Here is a 14,635-nt window from a genome sequence, read left to right on the forward strand (position 1 = left end):
GCAGGCCGAGTAGAGACAATGATATTAACTCAAAGTGCCTGACCGTTTCAGTAGACACTGCAATCGTGCAAATGTTGCTATAAGGTGACGAAGGCTTTCTCAGTGGGCCCAAATGGACATAATCCTGTCTGCAACATGAGAGGCGTTCACTCTGGATATTAGCAGGACTGACAGGCCTCAGGATGAGCAGGATGGGGGTTCAGCTGCAGGACGGTCTGCAGCAAATTACAATATTTTCTAAGTTAATTCAAATGACTGGCAGCTTGCTAGACCTTTGGGGACCAGAGTAGTCCGCCTAATGCCTGGGATTAATGAGTTTCTCAGGATTCGAAAGAACATTTGGATATTTTTCCAGGCTATTATTCCTAGATTTGTCTATCTCAACCTTTTAATTAGATAAGCTCTAGTGCTTCTATACCGAGCTTTCAAAGAAAGATGTCTTCACAGAATCCTTCAGATGTCTGACACTCTTATAAACGTCAGCCAGTTTAAAATACCATCAAACACAAACAGCGTTTATTATCATTTTTATAGAAAGCGTATTAGTGAAAAGCACAGTTAGATTTAAATGAAAGTAAAAACTGAATTTTAGCTGCTGGACGTTTGAACAACTAAATGAATCCAAAATAATTTTCTCCTTGATGTCTAGACCAGAATGTTTCTTAAATTAGGTTGAATGCATCATGTAACTGTCAATAAAAGGATCCGGTCGGTGTAAAATGGTGTAACCCAACAAAAAAACCTGGTGGGAAGCAGCTGACTGGTGCGAGCACATTCATGAGCAAGTACATCCTCTGGTCTGGTACTCAAATACCAAACTCCAACTGATCAAATACAGATGAATACCTCAGACACAAGACAGGCTGCTAAATTAGCAGGACTGATATAAAAAAGTTGGGATTTCGGTTGATTCGACACGAATTGCCTTGAAACACACACCCTTGTCGTAGTGAGTGATACAACTGGCCTTTCTAAGGAACTGGCTCTAGCTGCTGATTCAGCTGAACTCAGCTGAGGATTCAGGTTAGTGGCTGGCTGTAGATCATACAGCTCAGTGGCATTCTGTCAGTCTTTATTGCAAACCTGTAAAACAAGTTAGCTTACAAGAGTTTTCATGTCTCACAATGTTCTAACTGATGAAAACACTGTCGAGATAAAACAAAAATAAAAACAACAAAGAGGGAAAAAAGGTGGTTCTCTCGCATTTGTCGAAAGACCTTCACCGATAACGTTTCAGATCGAAACAGAAGGCAACTTGCAGAATCGCCGCACTTCCCTGGGTCTTCCATTCATTACGCACTCGTGTATTTAGCAACAGAACACCGCTGGTGTGACAGGCCTGCAGCTGAATAATATCAGAGAAGGAGAAACAGCCAGCTGCTACCGCTTCTACTTTAGGACAAACTAGAGTCGCCCTGAAAAAAACAAAAACGTTTGAAGTCACAGACAACAAAAGACGCTTGGACCTAGAAAAAGGTGACTGGTGTTTAGCACTATCCTGTATCCTCTGGCAATGTGGGTATGTGGTTCCAGTGGAAGATGAGGAGAGGTCAGTGTTCTGTGGCCGTTTGAAGATTCACAAATGCAACTTCAACAGCCTTCGCCGTCAGAGAGACCAGAAGAGGCTCCTAAAATGCATTCCGTTATTACTTTGTGATTTCTGAGGATCTGAGGGCGTAGTACCTGTGTTGGCTTGTTGCACACAATTCCCTGGATCTCCAGATAATTAAAGTTGTGTTCCACCTAAAGACCAAACACAGACATCCAGTTTAGTTTTATGGTCACACAGCTAACGTCATCCTAATGTGAGCAAGCGGTTTATTATCAGGGCCATGGACTAAAACACCCACTGTCCTTCCAACACTTAGCAGGTATTGTTGTTGATGTCAGGTTCTCTGGTTTCCCACTGGCTGAAACAATCACAAAATCAGTGAGTTTCTGTGTTGAGCCAAATCTCATGGTCATTAGTCAGTGGTTAAGCCTAACCTGCTGATTTCAGGTAAACTTTAACCAGATTTAACACTAAACATCCACTCATTTGCGTCAATGTATTTTCTCGTGCTGAAAGGGCATTTTAGGACAAAATAAAAACAAAAGGCTGCGCTCATACAGACACATTTATATTTACTATGAGAGACGGGAAAGCCCGTGCTACATCATAATGAGCAGAGTTTTCCTTGGACTCGTGCTTTCTCAGACACACTCTGGGCTGAGCGCCTGAGGGCAGGCCAGGCAGCGAGGCCAGACTATTCCAGCAGGGAGCTGAAAACCTCAGGCTCGGTTTAGAGATGAGATGAAGGAAGGCATAAGCAGAAAGCTGAGGTCTCACTGCATTATTGCAAGTGTGTGTGTGTGTGTGTGTGTGTGTGTGTGTGTGTGTGTGCGTGTGTGTGTGTGTGTTTCTGTCAGCAAGGCTTAGCCTACTCATCATATACACAACAGGAATTACTTCATTTATGTGGTACAAAGGAAACACCGATTCATAATAAATATAAAAAGAAAAAAGATCAAAGGTCAGATTGCCTTAAAAAAGGATGAAACACACAAATAATGCCAATCAAGGAAATAGCTAATACTGGTGTTTTTAGGGCTGAACAAGTTATTATCACATTAACTAATTAATCACTGAATGCAAACAAACATTATTGGAAGTATCAAATTTTTATTATTAATATTTTGAATATCGGTTCCTGACTAGCTCTGAACACACCGGTGGATCCTGGGTCACCTGGTCTGAGATCTTGATTGTGATTGGTTAGGATGAACATCAATCCACGTTTTAGCCAATGAGATCATTTACTGAAATACTTGTTACCTACTGAGCACGTTGTACTTTAGAGGCATGGAAAGCTCAATATAACTTTTTGGACAGTTTTGTCGTAGTTTCGGTTTCAGGCAATAACAAACGTACATCTGCATGAGGAAGATGTGTGTTTCTGCTTCAAAAGCTTCAAAGGCATTAGAAACATGAAAGTTATGATGTTAGGAGACATTTTTATTCTGTAATAAATCATGAAATTGTGAACACATTTTTAATCGACTGAAGGCGTTTTTACATAAATTATCTTAACACCAGCGTGTAAAATGTCAAATTCTACTAATTATTATTATTTTGTCGTCTTTTTGTAGACAGCTCAGTACATTATTAGACACACATTGGTGTCGTTTCTGATCTAAAACTAAATAACCAGATTTTGTAAATCTACATCTTTTTGTCAACTGTGGAGCACATGCTTCACAGTAGATGTGCTACTGGAACACAATAGGTTTTTGGGTCGACATCACACTGTTTCAATATAAAATCGATATAATAAGGCTTGACGAAGCTCAGTAAGTTATGTTTTTCTGCCTAATCCAGCGGACCAACAGGTTTCATGCTGGGGAGCCTGTGGAGAAACCAAATGCTGTTAACTGATGGTTCGCTCATTCGATAATTGTCCATCTGCTCATTCTCCCTTCTTGCAGTTGTGTTTTCATGCATTTATTACCAGGTACATAGAAGGGAGCGGCATCAAAGCCTGACGGAGTGTCATGAAACATTTAACTTCACTTTGAGATCATTTTAAACAAACAACAAATTCTGAAGCAGCAATAGGGTATGGGAAAGTGTAGAAAAACAGCAAGAAGGGAGCCATGAGTGACTTTGTTTGCGTGATATCAGCATGTGTGGGTGCTTTGGAGCAGACAAACAGACAGTTCAACCCTGCAGCTTCACAAGAGAAGCCAAACCATCAATCCGAGAGACAGACGCACAGGAAAACCCACGGAGAAGTAGAGCTAAGGGCCAATTTCAGCTCTAAATAGAGTGTAGCGTACAACACAACACTTCAACACTAAAGCTTTGGGCCAAAAGATCACAGAGCTAACGAAATCATTATCATTTACATAAGATACTCGAGCCTCGGGTCCATTCAGATTAATATCCTACAGAGAATTGACTCTGAAGTTAAGTATCCAATACTAGAACAGAAGCTGACTATCTAACCTAAACATCTTGATTAGAAAAATAAAATAACTAATAGGGGTGTAAGAAAATATCAATATGGCAATATATCGTAATATTTTTCCAGCGATATTATACTGATATTCAAAAGCTGTGTATCTGTGGAAAGGAGGGGTTAGGGGCTGTGCAATTCTGCTGTTGTGTCCTTGGGCAAGACACTTAACCCACCTTGCCTGCTGGTGGTGGTCGGAGGGACCGGTGGCGTCTGTGCTCGGTAGCCTTGCCTCTGTCAGTGCGCCCCAGGGCAGCTGTGGCCACATTGTAGCTCATCACCATCAGTGTGTGAATGGATGAATGATACACTGTAGTGTAAAGCGCTTTGGAGTCCTTACTCTGAGAGGCGCTATACAAGTGCGGGTCATTTATCATTTATCTAAATTGGGGGGGGGGGGGGGGGGGGGATAACAAAACATGCAAATATTTGTGTATTTTCTTTTCTTTTGGTGCAATTCAAACACCGACCGCTAGTTGGCAACAGTGTGCCATGGGTTTTGTTGCCACCATTGAAATGTAAATGCCTTTGTTATGGTTCAGATACCTCATGGTAAACATGTTACGTATCAGTTTGGACTGCTTACTGAAATTTCCTACAATAAATTCAGTCTAAAAAAAATCGCTAATATCGTCTGACTGAATGTATCTCAATGTATCGTCTCCCCTGTATCGTGATACGTATCGTATCGCCAGAATTTCCCCAATACACATCCCTAATAACTAAATATGCCAGACTATGGTGGGTCTTACCCCTCCTTTCTACCGGAGCCGTCAGCAGCACGTTACTGCAGCAGCAAGTCTTGCTCGCGTAAGCTGCTGCTTGGCCCTTCCCACCAGAGACGCGAAGCAGCAGGGGAGCAGCTGTCACCGACAGAGCACGAAGTCACACGAGTGACTTCGTCAGTTAACACAACAACAAGCAGGAGAAAACTAAAACATGGCTCCAAAAGGTTTGTGTTTTATGTTCTGTCCGTTTTATAACCGCCAATACGGACCTGAAAAACAAAGGAGACCGCTAGCTAGGTGATGACTTCTCACGGGGCCGCACAGTCAGTAACTTTTTTAAAGTAAAGCAACCGGAAGGCAGTACGTTTATTTATTCTGAAAATCTCAGGAAGCTTCGCTCAGTTTCCGCGTCCGATTTCCTGTCTTTCCTTCCCCAAAAATGTCAAACTTGACCCGTTTCAGAGGCGTCGCGCGTAGAAAATAGAGCCGGCGCGTAAGGGCAGCAGCATGCTGCTCCTGAGACGCGGCTGACTCGCGCTGCTGACGGCTCCAGTGGAAAAGGTTCTGTTGACCACAGCGGTTCCTATCAGCAGCTATGGCGTGCTGCTGACGGCCCCGTCACGGCTCCAGTGGAAAGGAGGGGTTAGGGGCTGTGCAAAGCTGACACAGCCCTTTGAGGCCCACTGCATGCAAAAGTGGTTTAGCAAAGTTCCTGCTGCAGGTGAAGTCCTTTTGGCTGAACTCTAAACCCATGTTTGAGCTTTTAAACTTGTTTCTAGTGTTTTACTCACGCATGAACAGAGAATTAAGAAAAAAAAACATTGAAAGCAAATGTGAAAAACTGCCGTTTAAACACAACAGAAACAAAACGGCAAGATTTCTGGTCGTCTGTGCTGGCACATAGCCAGAGTCGAGGAGGGAAACCAAAACAAAAGGAAAGGGAGGAAATTAGATAAGAACCTGATTAACAAGAACAAAACTGAAGCTTTGAGGGAAGCGAAGGGAGCAGCGGTCACCAGTGTGATCTGACTCAGAGATAAAATCGTTATGGCAACAGAAAAACTTGTCTCTAAATCAACAAGTGCTTGAGAGTGTAAACGGAAACGGAGAGGGGAGACAAACTGTAAACAGAGGCAGTAAGCGTTTAATTCTTCATCAAGCAGGTGTTCAATCCTAATATACAGAACAGATGCAGCTAAATACGCAGGAGCTGAACCTACCTGGCCCAGTAGGAACTGGTGCAAACGTGTGTGATACACAGCGCTGGACTAGTTTGAATGTTTTTAAATTCCTCGCTTTAGAAATTTCTCCAAAACAAGCGCACACTTTGTATGAAAATCTCTTTTTAATGGAGCGTCTCAGCTCTTACCTTGGCGGGAATGCGTGCTGTTAGGAGGTAGGCACGGTGAGCCGCCAGAGCCTGAAAGAAAACAGCGAGGACAACCAATCAGTAGCAGAAAACTATGCTTCTGTATCTGGAAAACAACAACAACAACAAAAAAACTATGACAACAAGAAAGGAATAAAGACCACTCAGCGGCATCCCAACTTTTATTTTGAAAAGATTGAAAAGTTGAGAATCGTTGTAGGGTAGGATACATTCACTCAAGAGGAAAAAAAGGGGCAAAGGGAGAATTCCTGACCTACAAACAATAAATGATTTTTATTTTAAGTCAAAGGTAATGCCACCAGATTTTGTCCTGTCAAAAGATACAAACTCACTAAAGCCTGACCTTTAGGCAGTCGGAGGGAGGACTTCCACCTCCATCAGATGTTAATAAATCGTTGATATTTCACACATCACGGCATGCTGCAGCACCGTGAGCATTATAACATTATAACGGGTGTTCCTACATATTTTCATATTAATGACTTGTTTTCTTTATTATTGTTTATAGTAGTCGGTTTTTATCATTCCACTCAGACCAATTTAAATCTCTCAATCGCTGCAGGGAAAAATCACCAGACATTCATGATCGGGGGCAGCAGTAACTCAGGAGGCAGAGCGGGTTGTTCAGCAATCAGAAGGTTGCAAGTTCGATCCCAGCTCTGGCCAGATAATGCTGCTGTTGTGTCCTTGGGCAAGACACTTAACCCACCTTACCTGCTGCTGGTGGCCGGAGGGACTGGTAGCGCCAGTGCTCGGCAGCCTCGCCTTTGTCAGTGCGCCCCAGGGCAGCTATAGCTACATCGTAGCTCATCCCCACCAGCGTGTGAATGGGTGAATGACTGTTTGTGTTGTGAAGCGCCTTGGGGGGGGGGGTTGTAGAACCCTAAGAAGGCGCTATACAAATACAGGCATTACCACCATTACCTGCTGTATAACAGAAGAATACACATGTCTCGGGCTTTTTGAGTCTGCAGGATAAAAACAAGCTGCACTCAGCATCCCGTCTGTTGTGTTTTATGTGTTTTTGTAAGTGTAGAAGACCCAACATTACACAGAGCTGTGTTTTTACCGTCACCTCAGCGGCGTGTCCCGGGAGTGTGCTGTTCCTATTTCTCCAACCTGGTGTCCCAGAGCAAAGGGAACCCCAAGGTGCTGTTTAACACCATCAGCAGCATCGTCTCTCCTGCCTCTCCTACAGCCTCCATCCTCTCTGTTACAGACTGTGAGAACTTTCTGTCTTTCTTTGTGGACAAGTCAATAAGGTTAGATCTAGCATCTCTCCTTCAGCCTTATCGCTGCCTCTCCCGACTCCAACCAGGCCCATCATCCTAGATAGCTTTGCTCCTGTTTCTTTGCCAGAGTTAACCAAACTAGTTAACTATATGAAGACCTCTGCATGCCCCCTCGACATCTTACCCTCATCTTTGTTTAAAAATGCTTTTCAGTCCATCGGTCCCAGCGTGCTCTCCATCATTAATGCTTCTCTGGTCTCTGGTCAGGTCCATGCTTACTTTAAGAACGCTGTAATCCACCCACTTCTTAAAAAAACGAGTCTCCACCCCTCTCTCCATAGCAGCTTCAGACCCATCTCTAAACTTCCGTTCATCTCCAAGATCTTGGAAAAGGTTGTGGCTAAACAACTCACAGCTGCTCTTGATGAACATAACATCTATGATAGCTTCCAGTCAGGTTATCGTAGAGCTCATTCTACTGAAACAGCTCTTCTTAGGGTCTCTAATGACCTTCTGACTCACAGTGATGCAGGGGACTGTTCTGTTCTGGTCCTGCTGGACCTGACTGCAGCTTTTGACACTGTTGACCATCACCTGCTACTGGATAGGCTGAGAGACTGGGTAGGCCTATCAGGATCTGCTCTGGAGTGGTTCTCCTCTTATCTCTCTGAGCGCTCCTTTTCTGTGGCCGTCTCCAAGTTTAGGTCCTCCACCACCTCTCTTACCCATGGTGTCCCACAGGGTTCTGTGCTGGGGCCTCTGCTCTTCCTCCTCTATCTGCTTCCTCTTCAGCACATCCTGAGCTCCTTCAAAGGAATCTCTTAGAGTCCCATTCTGTCTCGCTCTGAACTTGAGACAGTTATCCACACCTTCATCTCCTCACGCTTAGACTACTGTAACTCTCTTTTCACGTGTCTGAGCAGAACCTCCCTGAACCGTCTACAGGTGGTTCAGAATGCCTGTGCTCGGCTTCTGACCAAGTCCTCCAAACACACCCACATCACCCCGCTTCTCCTCCAGCTTCACTGGCTGCCAGTCAACTTCAGGGTTCATTTGAAGATCCTGGTTCTGGTCTATAGGGCCTTACAGGGACAAGCACCATCTTACATTGGTGATCTTCTTAGTCCCTACACCCCCAGCAGGTCCCTGAGGTCCAGTGATCGAAGCCTACTGGTTGTGCAGTACCAGGCTAAAGACCAAATGTGACAGATCATTTGCTGCTGTGGCCCCCAGACTCTGGACCTCTCTCCCCCTGAGCCTGAGATCAGTGGACTCAGTGGTCTCCTTTAAAAAGCAGCTGAAGACTCACTTGTTCAATCTGGCTTTTGTATGACCTTCTTCACTACTCTCTCTTTATTCTGCTCTCCCCACCTATTCCACCTTCCTCAGGATCCACTGATTTCCCTCTTTCCTATTCTCTCTCTCTCTTTCCTAACATTTTTTTAATCACAATTGCCTATTTTTGCTCATTTTAAATATATATTTAAACATTTTCTAAATGCTTTATATATTTTTACATTTTTTTGTGAAGCGCCTCGTGATTTTTAGCACTATAGAAATGATTTCTTCTTCTTCTTCTTCTTCTTCTTCTTCTTCTTCTTCTTCTTCTTCTTCTTCTTCTTCTTCTTCTTCTTCTTCTTCTTCTTCTTCTTCTTCTTCTTCTTCTTCTTCTTCTTCTTCTTCTTCTTCTTCTTCTTCTTCTTCTTCTTCTTCTTCTTCTTCTTCTTCTTCTTCTTCTTCTTCTTCTTCTTCTTCTTCTTCTTCTTCTTCTTCTTCTTCTTCTTCGAACGCATTCCATGCAGCTGGTCCACAGAATCAAATAATCACAGAAGAAATTCAAGATCACGAGTACTTTTGCCTGTTCGCACAGCAACGACCAACAACAAGACAGCAGCATGCATCAGAGAGGTCTGTGGTTTATTTTCTGTTTTATTTTTTGCCTCTCCTAAGGAGGTGTCACAGGTAATGACTTCAGTCGATAGCTAAGCAACAGGTATTCTGCACATGTCTTTTATTTAGAAATTTGCTTTAAACTGCTCCTGTGTTTGATTTCTTGTCTGGCTCAATCTGAGCTGCTGAACTTGACTCGCTCTGGAGGCGTAGCTCATAAATTCACCTGGTGTGTACGTTTATCCGAGCAACACAAAACTACGCTTCTGGGACCCATTCTACATGTGCTGCAATGCATCTGGTGGGAAACAAGCCCACTGACTACAACGGTGGCTGCTGGCGGCGTGCTGTGCTCTAGACACCACCAACGCTTCTGGTGGAAACACAGGATTACTGTTGTGTTTGTTTTTGTTAGTAAAGTTAAGAACAAGGGTTTGTCCAGGTTGAAAAAGCTATAATACTGATCAAGGCAACCATTAAAACCTACAACTGTGACACCACTGCAACAGAGATGTCACGCTATCTCCAGAGTTTCTCATCTCATCCATACATTTTCCAGGTTCTCGACTAAATGAGTTGTGTTTTTAGATAATAGCCTTAGAATCCAGTCGCTGCCGGGACTTTCTAGTGAGGAGGACCAAAGCACTGAAGTGACAGGATGCTTGAGAGGAAAATATAAACAGAAAATCAGGTGTGGAGCATTGAAGGAAAGAAAAGAGAAGAAAATGAGCTGAGGAGAGACCATAACAGGATAAACATTTTTTGCGGTCACTTTTTTTAAAATGTAGAAGAAGAAACAGAGGGATGAGAGACATGGCTGTGACGATGCTCTTCAGGCCTCTGAGACTCTGCTCCGCAGGCAGCGTTTTTTCGGGTTTGATGCGATGGAGATGGACAGGCAGGCTTGTACGGCCAAAGATAACCTCTACCAAAGAGCAGGAGTCACTACCGCTTTGCTCATCCCTCCCTCTCATTTCACTGCATCTCGTTTCTGCTCTGGAGCTTTAACACGTGATGTGGCCATCAGGACGGAAAACCAGCCTCATCTTATTCTAAACTAAATAAGCTTGCTTCAAGCTGCAATGACAAATGTGGAAAACAAATTAGCTCAAAACATTTGAAAAAATAAGTTCTAACAATCTAAAAGCGCGTATAAATATATTGTGGAGATAAAAACATAAAGTGGTTCTCTCGCTATTGCCTAAAAGCCTCAGCCAAAACCCGTTTCAGACTGAAAGTGACAATTAGATCACCCGGTTGTCGGTCTCGCCAAGCCGCCGCACTTCCCTGGGTCCTCCACTCATCACACACTCACGTGTTTAGAAACAGAACACCACTGGTGTGAGACGTTCTCCGCTCAATAATATCAGAGAAGCAGAAACAGCCTGCTACCACTTCAACTTTAGGGCTAACTACCAGAGTCCCAGAAAGAAAAACAACATTTGAACTCACACAGAGCAAAAGACTTTTGGACCTAGAAAAGTGCGACCGGTGTTTAGCACCATCTCGGTACGTCAGACATCGTGGGTTTCCAAAAGAAGCATCTCAGGGAAGATGCCCCAGGAGAGGGGAGGGTTTGGGATCAAAACCTAGCTTGTTTTAGATTTGTTATGAGCCTCTTCTTCGACAGCGTATGGCAGACTGCTCCGGTGACTGACATCCGTAGAGGTGAATACATCACATTGTTCGTTGTCCAGTAGCACCTGGAGACAGTTTGAAAGACAACCATTGTTCCCGCCCCACGACTGAGCTCTGTCTATGGGTTGTTGCCGGACTATACATTCACATAGAATGGCTTGTCAGGCTAGGACTTTATGGGATTGAATTGAGAGTAACTGATACACATTTTAAAAATCTAAATAGATCTTTGGCACTTTCCTGTCAGCAGGAAGTAAGTGAAAAACGGGAACGGTTGATAGTTTTAAGGTTGGATTTCAACCAGAAACCATCTGAGTCAGGGCTGCTTCTGCATCAATGTGCATTTATCACATTTCAAGGGTTTGATATGTGGTTTAATCCTGTTTTTCAATGGCTGGAATTATTTGAGTGATGAAATGAATCAAAGTTATGAGTGAATACTCAAATCAATTAAAGCGTGAAACTTTTAACTCCAGTTAGGTTTACATTAAAGTTGCCTTTTTGTTGTTTTTCCATCATCTTTCCAACCCCCCACCCCACTCCAGAGGATGCATGACTGCCCCCTGAACTCTCCCAGTGTAGCTCTCACTCCATCTGCCCTTTTAAACGGACAAAGGCGATGCACCCCGTGACCCCCCCCCCCCCCCCCCTGCAGCTTCTCTCTGTCTCTGCTGACAGTTTTAAGTGGATTTAGGCCTCGAGCCTTCCCATCGGTCTGTGATTTTACCGCGGCCCGCGTAGCACCCTCAGCTGCATTCAACCAACCAGATGGCAGCAGCATCAGAGCATGTGTACAGGACCGGACAGAGCAGCTGTCGTTACACTTTCTGTTACTGTAACACACGCACTGGCTGGTGGATCACTTGCAAACTAACTGCCACAAGCTCTACAGCTTCATTTATCCCTTCATCCTAAAACACAGGCTATAAAAACAAACTAAATTCCCCAACAACAGCTAGATTTCACCATTTCTGGGTTAAAAGGATTAAAATAGAAATGTCTGACTTCACACACACTCAAGAATGGGGAGAACCAATGTGGTCTGAAACTCAGCCACATGTGCACACTAACACATATTTAGGGTTGCTATGGCAACACCTGCCCCACTCTGAATCCATGAATTGGTGAATAAACCACTGTCATTGTGTGATGGACATCTAGACATGAATGCAGCACAAGGCAGAGGCAGACTTGGCATGAAAATGTGGATCGGTTTTCACAAACAGAACAAAAGAAAAACATTTGAACTAGACCAGAGTTAGACTTGATCTCAGCAGGAACCAAAGAGTGTTTTCTCTGCAGACATTCAGCTGTGGCATGGGGAATCTAACCCCCACCAAAAGTGCTTTCATTCATTCATCATATTCTGGTGAACTGATGCTTTATCATGTCTTTTTTATCACTCATTGCACTAAACCATAATGCATTCCTTCAGTTAGGTATTTTTTGGGGGGAGGTGAAAGAAATTGGTTTTAAAAACTTGGACGGTTGCAGCTTTCTGATGAAGCTGCCAAAAAAGATAGGGGTGGATTTCAGCTAAGGAACAATGTCACTTCTGTCCTCAAACACACTGTAGAGGTGCAGAACTGAAACTGGAACTGGAACTAGTCGTGCTGAAATGATTCTGTGCTGCATTTCAAACAGCAACTGCAGGATGTGAGCATTAAGTTGGCAAAGGTCATATCAGAAGTCGGTGGTCACCAGCTTGGGGGTGAAACTAGATTCAGATCTCAACTCCAAGACCCATATTAATATGGTGGTGAGGCCCTGTTTCGTTCACTTAGCCAAAATCAAGCCCGTGCTGTAAAGACCTCATCTTGAGTCAGTGGTGCTACGTGCATTTTAAGGCTGGGCAATGAATCGAAAATGTGTCATTATCGAAATTTCTGACTCTTATTGAGATCATTTTTCCCATGACAATAAATGAAAAGATGTGTGTAGGTTGGCAACGTTCATGTCCCTTTAAGAAGCTGAACTACCTTGAGTCACGTAAAAATGTAACTCTCCGTAATACATGTGACAGCCCCATCTAGTGGACAACTGTTGTTTGTGTCATCGTCCATTTATCGTTATCGAGGTGAAATCCTCAATATATCGTGATCTATTTTAGGCCATATCGCCCAGCCCTAATGCATTTGTATTGTCAGGACCGGACTATTGTAAGGCACAATATGCTGGTTTGGGTCAAGCAGCATTGAATCAGCCACAATTGGGCCAAAACTCTAGCCTAGTGAACTAGACCAAATTCTTGCTTTCCAAAGTTTGGTCTAGGCACGCTCCATTGGAACCTCTGTAGCTCCTACCAGGACTCTGGCTAGCCAATCACAGCTCTCTAGAGGGCTTTCAAACACATAAAGAGCTGTGATTGGTCCATAATGGTGGGCCAATCATAGTGCTCTATCTACTTAGTGAACAAATCACAGAGCTTTATCCGCTTTGTGGGCCAATCAGGGCACTCTATATGCCTGGTGGGTGTGATGATGCAACAGAGTGAAACAAGAGTATGTCACATTCATTGTTCAGTGGAATGCGGAGATCATTTGAAAGACAACGGTAGAACCCGCCCCACAACCGAGAGCCGTCAATGGAGCATGGCCAGACTAAATAAATGTATTATTTATTTGCCAGGCTACCAAAACTCGGCAGCTAGATTTTTGACTGGACGAGAAAAGAGAACACATGACTCTGGTGTTGGCGTCTGTACAACATTGGTTGCCTGTGTGCCAGACAAAGATCAAAATGTTATTGCATGTCTATAGGTCCTCCATATCTGGCTGCATGCATCACGGTCTCTTCGCTCTGCTGGTCAGGGGCTGTTGTCTGACCCTTGTGCCAGGTACAGGGACAGAGGGGATCAGGCCTTTTTGGTAATGGCCCCTACTCTGTGGAATGAGTTGATGCATGCTGTGAAACCGTCGCCATCTCTGGAGGTTTTTAAAATTTGCCTGAAAACTCATTTTAATCATTTGGCTTTTATGTAATTTTCTTCAGTTTTAACCTTTGTTATTGTCCCGTTATTTGTCTGTTCTTTAATTTTTATGGTAAGTTATGTCCAGCGTATAGATGGTGCATAAATAAAATTTGATTGATTGATTGATTGATTGATTGATTGATTGATTGATTGATTGATTGATGGATTGATCCAGGTCAAGGTAATCCAAAGGGGTTCGAATAAACACAGGCAGAGTGGACAAAAATACCAAAGAAGTCCAGTTGCATTTATTAGAACCCTTTCGGATGTGAGCAACAGTAAAAGACTAAATCAGTGGCACCAGATTGGGTCAACAACCAGAATACCCCAGCACTCTTCTCTCGGTCAGCTCTAGTAGTCTCCAAATGAATGCTTCCTGGACCGTGACAGACGTTCACCTAACAGCATTTTCTTACCATGTTAAAGTAAAAGTCCCATTAGTCATCACACACACTGGTGAAATGACATCTCCGCATTTAACCGATCCCCGTGGGGAGCAGTGAGCTGCAGCAGTGGCTTTGCTCAGGAACTATTTGGTGGTTTAGTGTTTATGTTCCATGATCATGGAATAGTATTCAACCAAGAGACCAGAAATGCTTTATGAATGATGAATAAAACTGTAAAACAATAAGAACAGATGCTGTCATCCAAAATAAATGGTTTGATGGAGTGAGAGATGGGTGACTGATCGAAACTTCGTCTTCAGTGATGAAGGTGTTGCTTTGTTTTGATGTGGTCTGCCTGTGCTTGGCCCTCACCTACAGTCACTGGATTTGGATGGTAAATGGTCT

At 43.6% G+C, this 14,635-nt stretch overlaps 1 protein-coding gene across 2 annotated transcripts in view; it reads right to left on the reverse strand.

Moving 5' to 3' along the window:
• The window catches only part of LOC107378724 (F-actin-uncapping protein LRRC16A), a 70,764-nt gene that overhangs the window by 33,415 nt on the left and 22,714 nt on the right, over nt 1–14,635 (reverse strand). For both annotated transcript variants that reach the window (XM_015949084.3, XM_054740426.2), the window contains exons 3-4: nt 6,093–6,143; nt 1,684–1,743 (exon numbers count right to left, since the gene is read on the reverse strand). In XM_015949084.3, the coding sequence (XP_015804570.3) occupies nt 1,684–1,743; nt 6,093–6,143 (111 nt within the window). The remainder of the gene's footprint in view (nt 1–1,683; nt 1,744–6,092; nt 6,144–14,635) is intronic.

This window comes from Nothobranchius furzeri, chromosome 5, assembly GCF_043380555.1.
Source record: "Nothobranchius furzeri strain GRZ-AD chromosome 5, NfurGRZ-RIMD1, whole genome shotgun sequence".
Lineage (NCBI taxonomy): Eukaryota > Metazoa > Chordata > Actinopteri > Cyprinodontiformes > Nothobranchiidae > Nothobranchius > Nothobranchius furzeri.